Raw genomic sequence first — 15,000 nt, 5'->3', positions numbered from 1 at the left:
TGGATATGTTATCGGCTGGCTGGGTCTTGAGTGATCACTCTGAGGATGTGGCAGGTGTGAAGAGTATTAGTAATCTACTTGTTGAGTCTGATCTGAGGGTGGATATGTGATCGGCTGGCTGGGTCTTGAGTGATCACTCTGAGGATGTGGCAGGTGTTCAGAGCTTCACAAATTACCGGCAGAGTCACTGCCTCAGACTGACCTTTCCATCGGCTGCCAGTCTCAGGCAATCTCACCAGGGCCCACAACACCCTCCCTCACTCTCTGTCTCTCTCACTTTCTCTCTCTTTTCCTCTTTTTCACTCTCTCCAACTCTCTTGCTTTCTGTGTTTTACTCTCTCTGTCTCTCTCACTCTCTCTCTCTTTATCTCTTTCACTCCCTCTCACTCTCTCACAGCTCTTTGGGGTTTCAGGTGCACAGCAGTGAGAGAGAGAAAGAGAGAGAAAGAGAGAGAAAAAAATGGAAAGAAAGAGAGGAAGAAAAGCAAAGGTAAAGTGTGAAAGGGCATGGGTGGAATAGAGGGATAAAGAGAGAAGAGACAGAGAGAAAGAGAGAGAGGATGAGTGTGTGTGTGTGTGTGTGTGTGTGAGTGTGTGTGTGTGTGTGTGTGGTGGGGGGCGGTGGGTTGAGTAAAGGCTATTCCAGAAGAGGAGGACATAGAGAAGCAACATGAAAGAGAAGGTGTGAAATCAGCCCAGAGGGAGGACAGGAATGAGAGAGGGAACATGGATGAGAGAGGGAGGACAGGAATGAGAGAGGGAACACAGATGAGAGAAAAAGGGAGAGGAGAGGTAAGAAGACAGAGGAGGATGCAAGAGAGAAAAAACAAAACAAGAGGAGGGTGAGAGAGATAGAGAGAGCAAGAAGAAGAGTAAGAAGTGATTTAGAGAGAAAGAGAGAGAGAAAGAACAGGGAGAAGGTATCAGAGTGCACATTAATCAGAAAAGCGCTCTCAGGAGACTTCTGCCTTTAGAAATGTCACTAATCTGTCCACACACTATCCAGAAGACCCACTCCACACACACACACACACCTTCCCTGCGCACACGCATACTCAAAACCTGTAAATGCAACACATCAGCTAAAGTGCTGACAGGTAGTCTCAGGTGCTTAATGTGTCCTGCTCAGCTAGCCTGAAATGGGTCACACACACACACACACACACACACACACACACTGAGTCATTTTAGGAAAGTAAATGTGAATACATAATAAATATCCATTTTTTTTTGCTCTGTATCTCCATGGACAATCACACTTGTCTCAGCAAGTCTCTTCACATTGCCAGTGTTTGTGTAGGTGTGTATGTGTGTGTGTAAATGTGCAAGAAATGGCCTCTGGTCAAACAGGATTTGGTGTGTGAGAGTGCCTTTATTTGTGTGAGCCTGTGTGTGTTTGTGTGTGTGTGTGTGTGTGTGTGTGTGTGTGTGTGTGTGTGTGAGAGAGAGAGGGTTAAGCTGCTGGGGCGTCTACTCCATTAGGCTTCTAAAAGCTCCCATTTTCTCCCTCCCATTGCCTCCACGTGTAAACGGCACATCTCACGCTAGCGTACCACTTAAAAGGGAACGTTTGAACTCTCTGTAACTCCCCCAAACTCCCCCATTCAGCAGGAAGCAGGCAGGCAGGCCCAGGAGCTCAGCTCCCCACACTGGGAACAGGCAGCAGCCCTCAGCCTGGGTCATCATGGCCGAAGGGGGGCAGGGGGTGGGGTTACTTGGGCTTTCATGTGGGCAAGAAACATTCACTGCTAAATTTTCATCCAGAAAGGCCTTCTGGTGATGATGATGATGATGACAGGTTTGAAAACGTGCGCTGCACACATACGCTCACACACTTTTTGAGACTTTTGAGCTGCAATGCACTTTTCACCGCTGTACTTGCACATCATATTGATATCGGCACAATGGCAGCTCCATTTACTATCCTATCCTGTTTTTCCTTCCTGTTCTGCGTTTACCTTTTCATTCACCTAGCAGTGTTATAATTGTGCCACATTTTATTCTATTTATTAACAGGCAGTAACGGTCAAGTCTGCATTATGCCTCTTTTCCTACTCAGGCTGTGCCTTATGGATTACATGTGTATGTGCTGTGTTTGCAGGGACACTGTCATTTCCCTCTGGGGATGATTCAAGCATATGTAAGGGGTAATGTATTGTTTTCACTTCACGTCGGGGTCCTGTTTACCCTGTCGGGACTTATTTTCCGATAATGACCGGTGGACAATACATTATCCTTCTAATTATACGGCTACTTGCCAAAACGGGAAAATAAACTTCACACAACGGGCCTTTTAAATAGATTTTGTTACCATTTCGTGACTTCCACTGAGAAAACAAATACTTTGCCACACAAATAGAACTTGACAGTTTCAGATATTGAATGGCAACATATTACTTGCTGACTTTCACTTTCAGTGAAGTTCCATGAAGTAAGTAAGTATATATACTCTTTTGATCCTGTGAGGGAAATTTGGTCTCTGCATTTATCCCAATCCGTGAATTAGTGAAACACACTCAGCACACAGTGAACACACAATCCAAAGCACAAAACCCGTTGCCATTGACAGCGGTCATTATATGTTTTGCAGAGGTCATTATATGTATTTAGCAGACCTCTGAACATTGGGAAGGCCCATTTATGTGAATGGTACTTTCTGCAGCACTCTGAAGAGCCGTATAATAATAATAATAATACTAATAATACTAATAATAATACTAATAATAATAATAATAATAATATATACTGTATATATATATATATATATATATATAACGCGTAGAGTGGAATAGAAGTGTGTATTTCTGTGTGATGTGTGTGTGTGTGTGTGAAGGTGTGCATATTATTGTATCTATGCTGTGTGTGGGCCTTCTCTTTCTGATGCAGATGATGAATTATGCATTTAGTCTGTTATAAACAGCCAAGGACAGTGACACACAAACACGCACAGACAAACACAAACACACACACACACACACACACACACACACACACACACACACACACACACACACACACACACACACACACACATAACTTTGTAAAGAACAGCCAGGGACAATGATAAACAGGTAGATGAAAACATCTCTCTCTCTCTCCCTCCATATATTTACTGCTCTCCCTTTTCCTCTCCTTCACTCCATCTCACCATTCCTCTTTCTCTCTCGCTCACCTCCTAAACCCACCTCTCTCTTTCTCTGATCCTCCCTTCCTTCTCTCTCTCTCTCCCTCTCTGATTGTTCCCTCACTACCAATCACAAAGGGACTGCATACTTCTAAAGGGACTGAATACTTCTAAAGATCCTTTGTTAAGTGAATTAGGCCCTAGACGTGAATGTCTTATTCTTTAATCTATTTCAGTTCAAAGGCTTAAATTGAAACAAAGGCTTAAACAAAAGCTCATTGATTGACAAAGTGTAGGTTTTCAGATAAAACAAATGATCAAGATAAAATAGTTGTAATTAAAAAGATAATTAAGATGATTAATAGAAAATAAGGTTAAAAAATGATGTGCCATATTAATTTTAAATGTGTCAGGGCAGTATAAGCTGTTTGTTTGTTTGTGTGTGTGTGTGTGTATGGTGTGTGTGTGTGTGGTGTGTGTGTGATAGAGAGAGAGAGAGAGAGAGAGAGAGAGAGAGAGAGAGAGAGAGAGCTCTGGTGTTCATGTAGAACCCTACTGAGCCATCAAGAATCCTTTTCAGTATAGAATAGAGTGCTTTTCAGCAAAACATCGTACAGTCTGGTAACATAGCCTGTATTAATAGAAGCTGTCATTGCGAGCTTGTTATGAGAACATTTTGTTTATAAGGATTTGATGCTGTGCTCCTGCAGTGATGCAGAAAGAGATGGTTCTCCATCGGACAGTGGGCGCTGGTGTGTCTGTGTGCGTGTTTGTGTGTGTGTGTGAGAGAGAGGTGCTGGTGTGTGTGTGTGTGTGTGTCTGTCTGTGTGTGTGCGTGTGTGTGTGTGTGTGTGTGTGTCTGTGTGTGTGTGTGTGTGGGTGTGTGTACATCAGAGAACGGGAACTGGAGTGCGTTATGTAACTCTTCCTCTTCCCTGCTCCCTGTGTGACACTAGTTCTCCAGTGCCTTACACATTCTCTGGATACTCTGAGACATGCTGTGTGTGTGTGTGTGTTTTTTGGGGGGTGCTTTCAATATTTAATATGTACCCCTCCCCCATCACCACCACACAAATACACTTAAATATGCACACACACACACACACACACACACACACACACACACACACACACACACACACACACACACACACACGCACACACACACACAAAGCTCTGCTACTCTCTGCTTCCATCTAGCTGTGCTGTGCCTCTGTCCTTAGTTCTGGAGAGGACCTAAGCTGCGGCTGCCTCTGGAACATTGTCTCTGTCAGGACCTGGGCCGTATCTGGGCCTCACGTGAGCCGGAGGTGCTCTCAGTAAAAACAGCAAATGTTCGAACAAAAGCAAACGTTTGTTAACGTCCTCAAACGGTTTTTCATTTGCTTTGAGTTCACTGCAAGCATTTTCCAAACACACACCAATGCTCTTGGGAGGTAGTTCTGGGCAAAGAAACTGGACTAAGAGCTACCGTTTAAATCAAACAATTTAGAGTGTTTCCATCAAAATGGTCAAATATAACAGTTAAAAAATAAAAAGGCACAGCCTCAAACGTTCGCCTCTGTTTGGTGAAACTGAACACCCCCCGATGTGCGACAGGCCTGGCAGCAGTGTGAGCGGAGACCCAGCCGAAGAGCCTGAGGCGATGGCGTCGTCCTCCAGTATCCTCAGAGTACATTTCCCCCAGGTGGCTGTCTGGGTGATGTCTACAGCGAGGTGTGTATGTGTGTGTGTGTGTGTGTGTGTGTATGTGTGTGTGTGTGTGAGAGAGAGAGCGAGAGAGAGAAAGAAAAAGTGTGTGTGAGAGTAAGTGGGCTTGTCTGACTCTGAGTGTGTGTGTATATTTATGTGTCTATGTGTAAGTGAGTTTGTGTGTCTCTGAGTCTACCGTCTGAGTGTATATATGCGTTTATCTGCGTATGAGCAGTGTGTGTGTGTGTGTTAAAGAAGTATCTGTGGTTTGTGCAGTGTGAGGTGGTGTGGGCTGGTCGTATGTCTTAGTGACAGGACACACTCCATGATAATCCATCCCCTGCACTCCGGAATGCCTTCGCCCAGGGGGAGAGCATCTATCATCGTTCTGGATCTCCCGCTACCTTTGCTTGTTTTTCTTGTGCTCTGCTCTCTCTCTCTCTCTCTCTCTCTCTCTCTCTCTCTGTTTCTTATACTCCTCTGCTCTCTCTCTGAAAGACTGATTTACAGATTATGTCATGAGGGCCTGCTGAGCTATTTTCACAGAGAAGAACGAGGGATGACGAAGTCAGACAAAAGCAGACAAATAAATGTATTGCTTCACTGGTCCGCGCACAACTGAATTAGAAAAGAAATGAAAGAACACACATTTATTTTACTGGGGAGATGGAAGCTTTACGTTTGGGTAGGATTTTAGCCTAAATAAGAAAAGCTCTAATTGGAAATGAAGGGACTGCACCACACTGGAGAGAAGTCCGCTGCCGAGAAAAAATGACCTTCTCCAATCTGACACTTCAGATACTTTTCCATTATTTCCTTTTTCTAAACAGGATCCAATTCCATCAGAACATTCTGATGAAGTTGACTGAATGCTATTGAGGTGGCTACACATCAAAGATGTCTCAGAAAAACACATTCTCTCTATTTACACCCCCCCCCCCCTCCTCTGTTAAAAAAGGTGCTAAAAAACTCTCACACTTCTGGTGAGAAGCTGTTGCCACTGTGTTCAAGCTGTTGCTGCCTGGTGCCATTTTTCTGCGTTATGTTTACTTGTTTATTTAATGTTTTGTTTGTTTGGGATACTCATGTCAAATGTAGTACCATTGGACACTGCTTACAATGAATAATATCAGAGACTTTCTAATGTGGAGACACAGCACTCAAAAAGTACTCCATAGAAATGCATGGGGCTAGTTTGTCACGCCAATATGGCCATTGTCTACGCATATCCCACCCCTTCCTCGGCAAAATGTCAAAATGTGAATACATTGAGCCAATCATGTGGTGTGATGTGAATACATTGAGCCAATCATGTGGTGTGTTGTGAAGACATCGTGCCAATCATGTGTTGTGATCTCGCGCTGGAGCAAGATTGGTGTCGTGAAGCCTGGCGCACGCGCATTTCTGCCGAAATGGATGCCCGACGAGTGCCCAAAAAGCGTTGTCAAATGACCGCCGAGTGGAGGGACTTGCCTAAAAGGACTTTGATAATATGAAGCACAACTGCCTTCTTCAGTCAACACAGTGGGCAATGTACTTACAACAAACATTACTGCTAGGAGCAAAATGGATCTATTAATATATTATAGACCAACAGCAGGGATTTACACATATGAGACAACAAACTCTAGGGAAATCCCCAATATGCTGTATGCCTTTAGAACATATGCAGGGCTTCACTGTTGCCATCCGTATGGAGGTGGCAGCACCCATCTTAATGATTAGTTTGTGTGGAGGAGGAAAAGTAAACTGGCCATGGCCCAGTCCTGAGATCAATGACTGGTTTGTTTGCGAATGAGGAAAAGACGATCATTGGAAAAAGCTTACTTGTGAGGGGAACTGGCTTGGCTCCTGAAATCAATCACTATAGTTTATGTGAATGAGGAAAGGCACACTTGGAAAGGGAACTGGCCAGGGTTCTGAAATCAATGGCTAGTTTGTGCGAATGAGGAAAAACAATACTTGGTGAGGGAGCTGGCCATGGTCCTGAAATAATAACCAGACAAGCAGGAATGTAGCCAAAGAGCCTACTGATACCCCCTCTGCCCCCAAATGAATACATATGTTTAAGAATTAGATGTCAGAATACAAGGATGAGATGCAGAAGGAGTGGTCCGTGTGATGGGACAGGATAATACAACTCGAATGGATCAGATATAGGAAGCATGACTCCTGTCAATCACTGGGGCCCTCTCAAAACGTTACAATTACTAATATTTATTTTTTGCCTATGTGTTGTACCCTCACCTAATAAAAGAGACATTTGCTGACTTCATTTCCTACAACAGCCTGTACTGTACATCTGGGTCTGACGCATGTAATGTGCGTTGTAAGTCTATCACATTACTGTTCACACCCAGTGTATTGAAGAGATGATAAGGGGTCCTAAGCCAGAGTAAATATTACGAGTTGGGAGTCAGTCTGTAGGGGTGAATATATGAGATGAGTTAGGAGTGAGTAATGCTTGTGAGTTAGGAGTGAGTAATGCTAGATGAGGTAGGAGTGAACAATGCTTGTGAGTTAGGAGTGAGTAATGCTTGATGAGTAGACTTGCGATGAGTTAGGAGTGAGTAATGCTTGTGAGTAGACTTGCACAGTGGAAAGCATTGCTGAAGGCTAATCTGTTTGGCTGGTATCTGCATAATTTTTCTTCATATATTGAAGTTAGTCAAGTTACTGAAGCACACCCACAGGACTGTCAGAATGGCACGGCGAAACGTATTTCACCAGAGCCAGTGTTTTAGAAAAGGTGTGTGCCTCTCTAAACTGTTTCTCTGAGGAAGTGTGTTTTGACTGGTCTGGTTGACACTGACCTCAGGAAACAACCACACTCACACAAACACACACACTAAAACATGAGACAGGGGCCTATCCTCTGAATCGATTGGTTTGACTTTTAAGATGTATGTGTTTTTATAACACACACACACACACACACACACACACACACACACACACACACACACACACACACACACACCACACAATGTTTGTTTATTCTCTTCACAGACTACTTGGTATGCCGACCAAATGACCAGTCCAGAGGAACTGCCTCATTCTGTCTCTCTAAAGGAAAACAGCCAGACCCAAGAGCCCACAATACAGACCGTATTGTCTCTGCAGCCTGTGTGTGTGTGTGTGTGTGTGTGTGTGTGTGTGTGTGTGTGTGTGTGAGAGAGAATTGTGACTATATGTGTGCACTGTACTGTAAGTGTATGTGTGTGAGAGAGAGTTTGTGTGCATGTTTGTAACTGCTGTTTGCGTGTTTGCCATCGCATCCCCACAATGTTGTCTCCTCAACCCCAGATCCTGGCTAGACTCCCTCTCTCTCTCTCTATCTCTCCCTCTCTCTCTCTATCTCTCTCTCCCACAGCCTGTTCTCTATCACACCACCGATATCGCCTGGACTTAATGTCCTCCCTCTCGGCTTTTAGCTCCTCACGGTTCAGATATGGACCTTATCTTGACCAGAACATCTGGGGCCAACAGTCTGCGGCCGAACCAAAACTTTTCTCACAGATGAAATGCTTGCTTCACTCAGACTCTTCCTCATTCACTCTCATATCTCATCTCCAGATGTCTGGCTGTTTAAACGCTGTTTCTGTGGAAGTTCCTTTTCTGCAGAGACCCTGGCATTGTCTTCTGTTGTGATTATGTAATTCTGTAGTGGCGCATAAAGCCCACTTCTCCATGCCACTGAGCTGCTCAGCTGATTGAAAACACAAGGCTTTTTTTAATGTCCCCTTTACAAAAAATATGCCTGTAATTAGCAGTGTTGAATTTCCTTGAATTTCCTTTGTGTGTGTCTGTCTGTGTGTGTGTGTCTCTCTCTGTGTGTGTGTGTGTGTGTGTGTGTGTGTGTTAGTGTGTGAGTCTGTGTCTGTGTGTTTGTGTGTGTCTGTGTGTCTATGTGTTTGTGTGTGTGTGTGTGTGTGTGTGTGTGTGTGTGTGTGTGTGTGTGTGTGTGTGTGTGTGTGTGTGTGTGTGTGTGTGTGTGTGCGTGTGTGTGTGTGTGCGTGTCCCAACAAAGCCGCTATGAAAAAGGCAGCAATGAAACAGTAGCTAAGGCTTCTGCGCTGTCTGTGCTGAGTTTGAATGCTCTCCTGGCAAACACAATGGCCCATTTTCAGCACAGAGCTTCCGAGGGCCAACAGGAGCGGCTTTGTGAGTGGCACATTGGTCAGGAGCGGAGACGAGGCAAAGCACGTCAACAGCTCTGTGGGGTGGAGCGGAAGAGAGGAGGTGTGTGGAGAGGAGAGGAGAGGAGGGAGAGAGGAGGTGTGGGGAGAGGAGAGGAGAGGAGAGAGGAGGTGTGGGGAGAGGAGAGGAGAGGAGGGAGAGAGGAGCTGTGGGGAGAGGAGAGGAGAGGAGGGAGAGAGGAGGTGTGGGGAGAGGAGAGGAGAGGAGGTGTGGGGAGAGGAGAGGAGAGGAGGGAGAGAGGAGGTGTGGGGAGAGGAGAGAGGAGGTGTGGGGAGAGGAGAGGAGGGAGAGAGGAGCTGTGGGGAGAGGAGAGGAGAGGAGGAAGAGAGGAGGTGTGGGGAGAGGAGAGGAGAGGAGGGAGAGAGGAGGTGTGGGGAGAGGAGAGGAGAGGAGGGAGAGAGGAGCTGTGGGGAGAGGAGAGGAGAGGAGGGAGAGAGGAGGTGTGGGGAGGGAGGAGGGAGGGGAGGGAAGAGAAGAGAGAGGGAGGCGAGAGGAGAGAGAGAAAGCAGAGAGAGGCAAGAGAAATGAATGAGTGAGGAGGAATGATAGAGGAGCAGAGAGAGAGGAGAGGTGTGTCCATCAACAGGTGTGTGAGGGGGGAGGGAGAGAGGATGGGTGAAGAGAGGAGAGGAAAGGGAGAGAGGAGGTGTGGGGAGAGGAGAGGAGAGGAGGGAGAGAGGATGGGTGAAGAGAGGAGAGGAAAGGGAGAGATGAGAGAGGAGAGGAAAAGGCAGGAGGAAAGCGAGGAGACCAAGCGAGACAGGAGAAGTGAAGAGTGAGGAGAAAAGACAGGGAGGAGAGAGGAAACGAGAGAGGAGGGAGCAGAGAGAGGAGAAAAGAGTAAAGAGAGAGAGAAGAATAAAGAGAGACGTGAGGAAAGAAAAGAAAGGAGTGAGTAGAAGAGAGGAGAGAGGAGAGAGTTGCCATGGAGCGAGCTGCCTCCTCCTCTGGTCTTTACTTGCTGCCGCCGCTGCCGCTGCTGCTGCTGCGTGTCTTTGATGGTGCTCTGCGGGGTCTTCAAAGCTCAGCCCCGGCTTTCCGAACAGGACTCTACTAAAAAGCTAATTAAACACACAGATTAAAAAAGGACTGGCCACTGATGCTGCGCTGAGGTTCAAAGGAGCGACCGTCTCGCCCGAGCTCAAAAGCCTTAGGAGATGGACTCCGTGAAGTGCCTGAGCCCCCCCCAACCAAAGCAGGGCTGGAGATACAGTCAACCCACAACAGTCCTCTGCTCTCCAGAGCACAGACTCAGACGCTACGCAACACAGCGCTCAACACAAATCAATCAACGGTTACGCGCGCAAACAGACCGGCACAACGGACCACTTGAACCCGCGTGTGCTCCACACACTGAGCTTTGTGCAGAACAACACAACACGCTCAGAATGGAGCCCTCTATCTCTGATGAACTAACTATCTCCATGTCTAGCACAGCACAACACTACTGAAATCAAATCTAACAACACACACACTAGTGCTAGTGCTCATCAACACAAACTAATCACACTCTTCATTTACATTTTACACTTAACAATTTGGGCTTATCTCCCCTCCTGTTTTCCTCCCTATTTTCATGTCTCCCATTTTTTGCCCTCCCCCCCACTCTATCTTGCACACCTCCTCCTGCTTTCCTCTGTGCCCATCTCTGTCTCTCTCTTCCCTGTCTTCTTCTCTCCTGTTCTTGTCCTCCCTCTCTGTCTCTCTCTTCCCCTTCTTTCCCCAACTGGCATCCTCAGTCCCAGACTCTCTCTCTCTCTCTCTTTCTTTCTTCCCTCCTCTCCTTCTCCTGCTGGTGTCCTCCGTGCCCACCTTTCACTCTCTCTCTCCCTCTATCTCTCTCTCTCCCTCTCTCCCTCTCTCCCTGGGCTCCTCGTCCTCCGTCACGCTCTGTGCTCTCTGGGCAGATTGATGGGAGCGGGCAGGCCTGCTGCTGTTTGCATTTGCAGGGGAATGCTGATAAATGGCCCACCTCTGCAATTCCAACAAGTTAACGCCACCAGCCCCCCTTTTCTTAAACAACACTTGACAGAAACACATGCAATGATCCAGAAAGAATTGTCTGTTCACACCTGTGTGTGTGTGTGTGTGTGTGTGTGTGTGTGTGTGTGTGTGTGTGTGTGTGTGTGTGTGTGTAGCACATTCTGTGTGCTGAGTTAAACAGTAGCAGGATCATCAATCAGCATAGTAAGATAATTGCTCTTTGCCCTTCACTGACAGATTCCACTGTTATGCCATTTAGAGGAGAAAAGAATGTGCTTATAGTTCTACTCACACACACTCACACACACTGATATTCACACTCACACACACTTATTATACACTTACTGTATACTCATACTTATTTTCACACTAACACACACCCGCACACCTACACCAGTACAGACTTACAGTACACTCAAACGTTAACTCACTGTTGTGTATATACACTCAGACACACTCATACTCACACACTGTCTGATGTACTCATGCACTCATACAAGGTATCACACTCACACACACACACACACACACACACACACACACACACACACACACACACACATGCACACACAAACACAAACAAACACACACACACACCATACGATGGAGAAGATGAGAAGGTAGCCTCCTGTGTGTGTGTGTGTGTGTGTGTGTGTGTGTGTGTGTCAGACCTTGCTTACTACAGAGAGTGGGTGGTCATGTTGAGTCACTCCTCAAGGGGGGGGACTGGGCACAGCTGGCGTGACGGCCCAGAATGCCGAGCGCTGAGTGCAAAGGCGCCGTGTCTGGAGCAGAAAGCCCCGCGGTGGTGTGCAGAGGAGGGAGACAGAGAGAGAGAGAGAGAGAGAGAGAGAGAGAGAGAGAGAGAGAGAGAGAGAGAGAGACAGAGAGAGAGAGAGAGAGAGAGAGAGAGAGAGGAAAGAGAGGAATGGAGCGAGAGAGGGAGGACAAAACCTGAATGATGGAGCAAGGGAAAAAGGAGAGGAAAGAAAGAAAGAAAGAGGAAGGATGAAAAGGAGAGCATAAGAGTGAGAGAGAAGAAAAGAGAGAGAGAGGGAGTGGATGATGGAGGGAGAAGAAGAGAAGAAGAGAGAAAGAGCCGGAGGCCTTTGACAAGCAGAAGACAGCTGCTCAGTTCATGATGTGTAAATAAGAATCACTCGTCACGTTCAGTTAGACTCAGACCACCACAGGCCAGTTTGGAAAGATGACCAGACGGAGGAGAGGACATTCACTCATAAAATAAATGCAATCTCATGAGCCTCTTCATCCTTAATAACGTGTTACAGTCACACTCAATAGCAGTAATTACACGTCAATAACAGGATTATAAGATAATAAAAAGATTAACTTGTGAGAGTGTGTGTGATGGGCTAATAAAAACTCATCTAGGGATGGCTAGATGGATGAATGGTGTTTCACTACATGAAGCTGGCTTCAATGCCTTGGGTTTACAACACTCACAATGCAGTGAAGCTGCAGTTTGAAAGCTGTTGGGTCTTGTATTGTCTAGTCCTAGTACTCTGTGAGTAGAACTGGCCCTCATGTGCTGACCTGCGGTCTAATCCTGAACCTCTCTCACAAGACTGCGAGTACATAGTGGACACGTGTGCACTTTCCTGCTCGTTTGGAGCCGAAGTGCAATCCATGATTCACACTTTCCATCTGAGCCTGCTTGAGCTCGGATTTGTTATGCAAAATATAGCCGTTTAATCAGCAGCCCGAGCAGCAATACTGCTCCTGCTGCCAAAGAATTATGCACGAGCCACGCAACGGAGGGCATGTTGGTTATTCCGAGGCTTCTGATGCCTTCGACATGGAAGGTTAATCTCCCATCACGAATAATAACGAGGGGGAATTTCACATGTGAAATTAGAGCTCTCTCAGCTGATCCGGCTCCATTATTTATAGAGCGCCGTTGTGTTCTTCTCAAGCTCTGCAGATCCTACAGACATTTCTTCCACTGCATTGGAGTCTCTGGCTTCAGCTGTTTACCGTCAACTCATCGCGACGCCGAGGCAGGGAGAGGCCGTACACTGAGGATGTTCGGGGGGGGGGGACGACAGCGCACCCCCAGTAGACCTCCACAGGCACTGTGTAATCATGAATAAATCAGCTCGAGGGAACCGAGGCCGGCGCAAACTCCAAAATAGCTCCCGATTGAAAAATATCAAAACGCAGTCGACGCTAATGGGCCAGAGAGAGAGAAAGAGAGAGAGAGAGAGAGAGAGAGAGAGAGAGAGAGAGGGAGAGAGAGAGGAGGACTGGGGTTGAACACGTGTCCACGTGGAGTGTACGAGTGCCGTGGGGTGCAGTGCGGTGCAGTGTGGTGCGGTGCGGTGTGCGCACCGGCGGATGGTGCACTTGATACCGCTTGTTAAAAAACATGTTTGTTCCGGTGAAGCTGGTGGATTGATCTTTAAAAATGCAGGAAGGAAAACAAAGCCGAGGAGCTTTCAAGCCCCCACCCTCTGGAGATGGACTACAACACAACACAACGTAACGCAACGCTTTGCACAACACACAATGCAACCTGACACAAAAATAACATAACACGGTACACACACACAACATGACACAACACATAGCAACATCACACACACACACACACACACACACATCAGTACTACACCACTGAGAGCAGCGGTGGCATTATAAATAGCACAGTGCACACATAATTCCCTGCTAGATGGGTGGAGAGAAACGGTGAGTGTGGAGGAGGAGAGACAGAAGCAGAGGAGAAGAGAGAGAGGGGTGAGGAAGAGAGAGAGAGAGGAGAGGAGAGGAGGAGAAGAGGAAAGAGTGATCACAGAAATGAAGGATAAAAGAGTTAAATGAGATACTGGAGAGAGAGAAATGAAGAAAGGAATAAAAAACAACAAGAGAGAGAGAGAGATAGAGAGAGAGAGAGAGATGCAGGTTTCACCACACACACACACACACACACACACACACACACACACACACACACACACATCCTTCTCCTCTGGAGTTGGTGTGGAGCGGAGCCTCCATGGAGCCTGACCTACTTAGGCGAGTGATGCTAGCTGGCGTAGCAGGGAGCTGGCACACACACACACACCATGGCTCATCTCTCTAAAGAGACCAACACACACACACACACACACACACACACACACACTTCACCCACCATTACTATTCTTTAATCATTAATATTCTATCCATTGCATCCAGAGCTACTGAATTCTGTCTCTTTCTTTCTCTCTCTCTCTCTCTCTCTCTCTTTCTATCCCCTTCATTTACTGATTGGTATTCTCCCATTTCATATTCCCCATTCTCTTTATTCACTCTTTTTGTCCATTTTTTTACTCCTTTTCTTTCCTCACTCCTTTCTTCTCCTTCACCCCCCCCCCCCTCTCACACTCACACACACACACACACACACACACTGACAAGCTCACACATACAGAGGGCACTGTTGGTGTTTACACACCTTTCTGTGAAATCAATCACATAGACCCAGGTGGTGTTGAAAGCATCTCTTTGAAAAACCAAGCCTGGTCCTACCAATGCGGGTGGGCTGTGAGTGGCTTTGTGAGTGTGTGTTTGTGTGTTTCTGTCGGTGTGTGTGTGCATGTGTGTGTGTGTGTGTGTGTGTGTGTGTGTGTGTGTGTTTGGCACTGAAAGCATATTTCACGTGGCCTGGATAGGATTGGTTATTCAGCTGATTGGTCATTTACTCCACTGCCAGGGGAGGAGTAATTATTGTCCACTTCGAGTCGGTGTGGTTCCATTTTTCAAGCTTTTCTATTTTCCAAAACACAACATAGCTGATGTGCATTTTATCCACATGTTTGCTGCCAACTGTGGATGTGTCTTCCCACGGAATTCAAAAGAGAGCAGGACAATTCTGGCACCACCTGCAGATGAGCAAACCAGAGAAGTACCAGCACTGTCCAGCTGAGGGGTGGACTCCCATAGAGTGACCTCTAAGCAACTAGTGTGTGCTTAACCTCACTGTGTGTTCACTGTGTGCTGAG

At 46.6% G+C, this 15,000-nt stretch overlaps 1 protein-coding gene across 2 annotated transcripts in view; it reads right to left on the bottom strand.

The window, feature by feature from the left end:
• Nucleotides 1-15,000, bottom strand: part of slc12a5a (solute carrier family 12 member 5a) — a 225,554-nt gene that overhangs the window by 65,700 nt on the left and 144,854 nt on the right. Inside the window, exon 3 of one of the 2 annotated variants that reach the window (XM_076267804.1) lies at nt 14,147-14,160. The exons of the other annotated variant lie outside the window; for it this stretch is intronic. Within the exon in view, the coding sequence (XP_076123919.1) occupies nt 14,147-14,160 (14 nt within the window). The remainder of the gene's footprint in view (nt 1-14,146; nt 14,161-15,000) is intronic. 2 annotated transcript variants of the gene reach the window in all.

The sequence above is a fragment of the Alosa pseudoharengus genome, unplaced genomic scaffold, assembly GCF_046254945.1.
Source record: "Alosa pseudoharengus isolate Yale_2024_CS ecotype anadromous, Long Island Sound unplaced genomic scaffold, YU_APseudo_1.1 YU_APseudo_1.1_scf_5, whole genome shotgun sequence".
In the NCBI taxonomy this organism is placed as follows: domain Eukaryota; kingdom Metazoa; phylum Chordata; class Actinopteri; order Clupeiformes; family Clupeidae; genus Alosa; species Alosa pseudoharengus.
This window is presented reverse-complemented; position numbering and strand designations above follow the sequence as displayed.